Source organism: Cupressus sempervirens, chromosome 1, assembly GCF_028749045.1.
Source record: "Cupressus sempervirens isolate cs-2001-9-10 chromosome 1, ASM2874904v1, whole genome shotgun sequence".
NCBI classification, from domain to species: Eukaryota; Viridiplantae; Streptophyta; class Pinopsida; order Cupressales; family Cupressaceae; genus Cupressus; species Cupressus sempervirens.
The window spans coordinates 430,352,588-430,359,884 of record NC_143118.1 but is presented as its reverse complement, the minus strand read 5'-3'; the positions used below and the strand labels follow the sequence as shown (position 1 = coordinate 430,359,884).

Genomic DNA, 7,297 nt, shown 5'->3' with positions numbered 1-7,297 from the left:
TCAGATATCAGAATATGTTGCAATAGGGACCGTAGGCAATAAACAAGCCACCAAGAAGATACCCTTATTTGTGTGCAAGGCATTGAACATTGTTTTCATTTGGCCATCATAAAATGTTCTTCCAGGAAGCACGATACGAATATGATTGATTAAATTGGTTGAGCTGGAGTCCGGAGGAAGTCGCAGCTATTAGTGGCAAGATAATTTTGGACGCATGTAAGAGATTTGTGAATTGGTTCAAATCAAAATGGACTTCCGACTCCATGATGATGTGGGAACTCAAATGAAATTTGTGAAAATAGAGGTTATACGTACTTTATTCCGGCTGATGCAAAAAACAAAAAAAAAAAGATGCTTTCTAATTTAAATTTTGATAATAGCTACTGTAAATCCTTTATGTTCTTCCATGTACAAAACTAGCACCCGTAAAACTTGGATGATTTTGGATTTTCAATGCAAGGCCTTTTCTCTTTACGTAACTTAATGCCGATGCTCAGTGTAAATTATTGTATTTGTAGCCCTTTTTACTATAAACATGAACACTACTTTTTAAAATTCTAACCTAGCATCTGAAGGCCTTCTTGAAAATGGCAAACTTTAAGCCTCTGTACAATGGACAAAATATTGCTTCAAAACTAGATTAAGTTACCAAACTTAAATGGTGGTGGAGCTGAAATAGGCCTGCGTGCAGCTCTTGCTGACTTGATAGAAGCAACAAGGGTGTCTCCATGCGTACCTAGACCTCTCCTACCTACTAGCTTCACTCCAAGTTTTTCATACAAGAATCTCAATCTAATTTCATCTCCTCCCCTTACTTCCCTTAGTTCAAGAGCTTGCTGTTGTGTTATCAAAGTGTATAAATATAGTTGTTGGCTTAAATGCGATTGAAGTTGCTGAAAGATGAGCTTGTTAGAATGTTGCTGATCCGCTTTAGGATTGTCACTGTTTTTCCTTCTAGTTCCACCAACCATGACCCTCAAAAGAGCTGTTGATTTAGGGTCATTTGACTGTGGATCAAAGAGAACAGAAAAACTACCAAATTCTAGATCAGGATGTCTAAATAAGTCGGCAAGAAGAGCAGCATAAGACTGAATGTCTTTGGACAATCCCCTTTCTACTTTTGATGGCATTGATCTGATGTTTGCAACATTAGAGATATTTGCTGCCTCCCGCAATCCACTTAAATATGCACCATGCATGGTTGCTGGATATCGCCGATTCGTGGCCTCTCCTGCAAAGAAAAGACGGCCCTCTCCTACACTTTCTGCTAAAATGTCATAGTCATCACCCGATGCCCCAACTGCAACATGTGAGTATGACCCAAGACTAAGAGGATCACTGCCCCATCTTGTACAAACTGTTTGAATGGGATCAGGTACATCAATTCCCCGTGGACCATAAATGCCTGTCCATACAAGCCATAGGATATTCAGTTCATCTGTAAGCTCCTAGGACCATGCTTCAAACATTCTAAGTTGACATCAAGCAGATCTCCGCAATTCTTATAGCCAAAATTCAATAAAAAGAAATGGTGTACATGCATGGTCATAGCCATATCATATACATGAAACCCCACTTAAGTTCATATGATTCTACTGTTCATACACCAAATTACAACCCATCCTAACAAACTGACGGCGAACCTACTGCAAACATGTTCAGTGTTTGTTTCTATAGCCATATGGTATGATACTTCAAAAGAAAACTCAGTTGACACTAAAGGATCTCTCGAATCTCAGAACAAGAAATTCCAATTCAAACAAACATAGCAAGATAAAGAGGCATGGTTATAGAAACGTGTACAACTGAACCATACCTTTGAGGATCTCAAGAACTCGCGTGACAGCATCAGTTGCAGGCATGCTTTCAAACTTGATAGCAGCTTCTCCCGCAACAAGAGCAATCAAAAGTGGTCCTCCAGACACAGCAGCATAGCTATAGAACAAAAAGAACTCACCACGGCGAGCCATATCATGACAAAGATGCCCGAATGTATCAAGTTCAGCACCCCAAAACACATGGGGAAAGAGCATTGAAACCTTGTTCAGCAATCCAAATCCTAGTCTCTTTATAGCATCGATTTTCCTCTGAGGCAATTCAGGAATGAACCTAACTGAGTTACTCTTCAACACCCCAAGTGGGACTGTACACAACGCCATATCACCTTGAAACACCTGACCTCCAGCCAACACCTGCACCCCATCACTCCCGTACCGGATGGTGTTCACAGTCTTCTCATAAAAAATAGGCAAATTCTCCGTCAAGGCCTGGACTAACCTACCGTTACCGCCAGGCACAAAACAATGATCCCCACCCATCTCGTAAGGGTCATCCTGATCCCAAAACGCAAGAGAAAGCTTAGATAGCAAACCAGCATTAGCATACTCCAAATTGGCCAGATGCCAGTTGAATAGCCTCCCCTCTTCCACCCCCTGTGCTACTCCATATACCTTCCTAAAGGTCTCCAAAGCTGTCCCCAACGAGATATCCACTGCAACCTCACCCATCAATTGCCTCAGTTGCCCCGCCTTATCTAACAACTTATTGAATGCTTCTTCAATCCTAGAATCCACCTCCACATTCACGGGCTGCCCGTCCGGCTCATAGAGGGGGCACTTCTCCCTGATTTTGTGAAGAGGGTAGGAAAGCTGTCTAGCCAGGACGCCTAATGGATTCCCATGAGTTCCAGTCAACACACTCCCCCCCAAATCTGCTGCAGCGGCAGTATTACCCACCTCCATTTTCTTTGTATAAACCCTTCCCCCGGGCCTCTTTCTACCCTCCACTATGACCACCTTAAACCCAAACGAAAGCAATTGCCTGGCTGCGGCTAGGCCTGCAAGACCAGCACCTACGACCACCACATTTCCCCTAGTTGCCTCAGTGGGCACCATAGACTTAATTGCAGGGGCGACACCAAAATTAATGTAACCATGAGCCGTAAGGAAATTGTATGCAGAACTTACCAGGTGAGACTTTTGCTGATCGATCCCCATTACCTGCTCCTTGCTCAACCAAACATTCACATTTTCCCTCCAAAGACATATGATTTGGTTCCTGATTGCAACATAGCTAGCCTGTTCTGCCCCTCCCACGGTCGAGACCACACCTGATTCAATCTCTTCTTCTGTGAGGGAATCCGCGGGAAATCCCACTGACTGGGCAACCGTGGCCTCTGTTTTCGTAGGGTTTTCTATACTGACATTACTAATTGTTAACTTTTTCCTTCTTCCCCTGCCTCTGCCTTCTGCTGGTGATTCACCCAACTTTTTGTTGTTGACGAGGAACTGATTAATCAAAGGGGTACCGTCATTGTTGTCAGGCGTTCTTACCTTCTTGATGGCTTTGTTGTTAGGGCTTTTTTTCGTCTTCTTCTTCTGAACAGAAACGGGATCGGGGTCAGATGAGTGCACGTGGGCAGAAGAGGGGGTTAAGGAGTGTTCTGAAGGTTCCTCCATGAATAAGATTTCAGATAGGGGAAGGGGATAGATATAGAAGAAAAAGCATCTGCATTAGGCTAAATCATGGCTTGCAAGTTTGATATATGGGATTTCGTAGTCCTGCGGCTGTTCCATAGGGGGGATTGTTTACCCTTTTCAGACATTTTTGTGAGCTACGACATCTGTCATCGTCTCTTTTGATGGCAGGGCATCGGTTCAAACCTCCTCGGATAAAAGACTACTCAATTGTCAATTTACCAAACGAGCAACGAGCAAACTCGAGTTTCATTCCGAGTCGCCCAGAAACTTTCAGGATATGAGGAATTTCAATAGGATAAATAGCACGCCCTCGAGTGCTCTCATTTGATTTGGTTGTGTTTTAATGTAATATGAGTTGCTAATTCTAGGCATGTTCATTTTCTGATTTTATACATTTGCTAATTGAAGTTATGTGAATGAAGATGGTGTAATAATAATATAAGATGGAATAATAAGAATAGCGTAATATTATATAATATGTAATTATAATAATATTTAAAATATTTAAAAAATTGTTTATGGTATTTGATAGGTTGATATGTCTTTGACTTTGAGGAAGGACATTAAGTGACAATTACTAGGTGTTAGGTGGTTAGAGGTTAATTTTGATGAAGCATTTCAAGGTAATTTTGGGTCGGTCAAGTACGGTTAGTAGCGAGGAACAATGAGGAACAACTTCTAGTTGTTAGAGTCAAATTAGAGATTGCTTCCAATAATGAAGCAAATCTTTATATTGCTCTTTTTGGGCTTTGTGCAAAAAGATTTTTGTGATGTGGCTTTATCCAGGTAAGGGAGAAAATAGTAGAGGCGGTGGTGATAAATTGAAGTGGTGGTGGTGTGGTGGTCTCAAGGGCTACATTTTGCTCACCATCTCAAGGCAAGGTCCAATTCCTAGTGGGCAAACATGATAGAAGCGAGATGAGGAGGATGACCCAGTATGAAATTTGTAGTTTAGGATGTCGATGTGGACATTTATATAAGGTGAAGGAAACCAAGGATTGATATCAACTTCTTAAAGGGATGTGTTGAAGGGGTGCCACCTGAGGAGAGTCAGTGGGCGTTAACTTTGGTGAGGATCTAGAGGAGGAGGAGGATGTTTCTACAAGTGGCAAGGTTGGTTGATGTTGTATTCTATTATGTTCCCTTTTCTATGTGATTGTTATGTCCATGGTTATGCTATAATAGTGTAGGGTTTAGGTGTTTTTATCTAATATTCAACCTCAGAGTGTAAGTTTAGGAGATGAGTTGTTTGTTGGGTTGATGTGTATGGTATATGAATGTATGGCAAGGTTAGAAAGTATTTTGGAAGGAGCCAATTTTTGTGCCTAGCTCAATTTGAGGTTGCAATGTAGCTAATAATTATACCCATGTTATTTGCCAATATGCTAATATATAAACTTTTTTTATGATCAATATATAAGTGTGGCCTCGAAAGTGACACATTAACTAAACTATATATAATATAAATTAAATATAATATAATAATATTACAATTTGTAAAATAGTAAAATTAGTAAAACTTGACACTACTAATATAATTAACATTATCATAATAATAATAATAAGATGATATAATAATATCATAATCAATATGTTGAATTAATCTATCATTATTATATATTATATTATATCAACGAATAATAATATTAATTGTCATTGTCATGTATTTTCAATAACAACAATATAATAATTATAATAATGCATGATATAATATTAAAATTGTATTTTATTTTATATATTATCACGATATATAAATAGATTATATAATTTATCAATTTATATAACACATTGTTAGGTCCACAACAATGGCCTTTAATCTTTTCCCTCTACTATTATACCTCACTTATTTGCTACTCATATTAATCCTTAAGGCTATTAAATACACTATTTTTACCCTATAATATTTAAGTTATTAGTCTCTTTTTAATAAATGGGCATTTTCATGGATTAGGTATTAAAGATACACTACTCACAAAAAAAGAGGTGGATACAAGATCACTCTAAAAGAGTCACCCAAGGAGAGACCAACAAAGAAACATAATAAGAAATATGGGCAAAGCTCAAGTTACCAATAGATGTTGTGAGGGACCTTTGCTATCTTTGCAACCCAATACATTAGTGGGGTTAGGAGTGTCATCTGGATTGGACCATGCCTCCTATATAGAAACATCAACTTCTTTCTCAGTCTCCTTTGCAGGAAAAATAGATAGGAAAAACCACATAAACCATTTAGAGGAATGCAACTAATCAAAATATATGTTTGTATATGGCCAACTTGTGCCACTACTAGTCGAAGGTTTGATAGCTCCAATGTTCCAACTATAAGTAGAGGTACCATGTGGTGGAGGAATTGAGAGTTTGTACTAAAAATTCTCTTAGATGTAGGACTTGTGGCAAGGAGCCCGAGAATGTGTTGTATGCAAGATGTGCACCAAGGAACTATATCCACACCCCTCTTTGTGAGGCAAAGAATGATCACTAGAGGGTCTGAAGGTACTCTAGGAACCATTCATGGTGCACTTTCTCTATGCTCCAAAAGCTCCTACAAGTGGGCTACTTCGAGTGCAACTTTATTGGCTTGTAATTGAATCTAAAGCGTGACATACTACAAATACAAGCTTTAGTATATAGAGATAGATGTATGTCAAGATAGTTGTGGGAAAACACAACATTTTTATATTTTCACAATGTGAAGAGGATTTCCACCTCAAAAGCATGCAATATATGGGTGTGGCCTCGAAAGTGCCACATTAACTAAAGTATATATAATATAAATTAATTATAATATAATAATACTAGTAGTTGAACGATTTTGTACATGCAACGATAAGCCGATAGTGTTTGTATTTGTAGAAAGGGGTTTGTTCTTGTACTTTTCAAAAAAATTACTATTAGCAAGTCTTTTCAAGTTCGAGTGAGAAGATAAAAAACAAACAAATGTCTATCTTAACTTTCTTGTTGATAAAATAACTTGAGAATTGTGAAATTTCAAGATATCTAACTTTCATAAATATAAATAAATTATTAATTTTTTTATTTAGAAAAAAAAAAGATGATAAATAAGCAAAAAATCAAGGTCACTAAAAATATCAACTTTACAAATTAATATCTACAGTTTACAAGGTTCAATAAAGATATCATTTTGAGAGTATAAGAAAATTATGATAAAAGGTTAGAAGTCTATTAATAATGAATGATACATTATTCGTATTTTTAATTGCTAAAAACATTGAAACTTTTTCCATTAGATTTTCTCTAAAAGTCAGCTTTATTTTGAAGATCTATTTCTATTATAAATCATAAAAAATTATTAACTTCTTTTTAGTCTAAATCACTTTCATTTTTTAATATTTCTTAAATATATTTGTTGATCTTTTTTTTAATATTTTATTTTAGATTTTTCTAATAATCATGCTCTTTCTAATTTAAACTAAATGTTTCCCAAATTAATCTTAAAACACATTCAACATTTATCCGTAATGGCTAAAACAACAAAGGAATACAAAATTTAAGATACAAAGATCTTAGATTTGTTTCTAATAACCACATGCTTTCTAATTTGAAACAAGTGTTTGCCAAATTAATCTTAAGGACACATTTAACTTTAATTGAAAATATTTCATGCATAAAGTGATAAAGAAATTTTTAAAAAATTAAGTTAGAAAATATATGTTTCATCTTAGATTTATTTCTAATAATCAAGTGCTTTCTAATTTTGAACAAATATTTCCCATAATCTTAAGAACACATTCAAACTTTATTTAAAATATGTCATAAGTGTTCAAAAAAAAATTGAATTAAAAAAAATACATATTAGC

The 7,297-nt window shown here is 36.6% G+C and overlaps 1 protein-coding gene across 1 annotated transcript; it reads right to left on the bottom strand.

The window, feature by feature from the left end:
• Positions 1-340: 340 nt before the first annotated feature.
• Positions 341-3,791, bottom strand: FLD (protein FLOWERING locus D-like protein). The gene is made up of 2 exons (XM_089827582.1): positions 1,817-3,791; positions 341-1,405 (listed from the first exon to the last, which is right to left on the bottom strand). Exons 1-2 carry the CDS (start codon positions 3,456-3,458, stop codon positions 636-638), a joined length of 2,412 nt encoding a protein of 803 aa, XP_089683708.1. The 5' UTR covers positions 3,459-3,791; the 3' UTR covers positions 341-635.
• Positions 3,792-7,297: the final 3,506 nt, after the last annotated feature.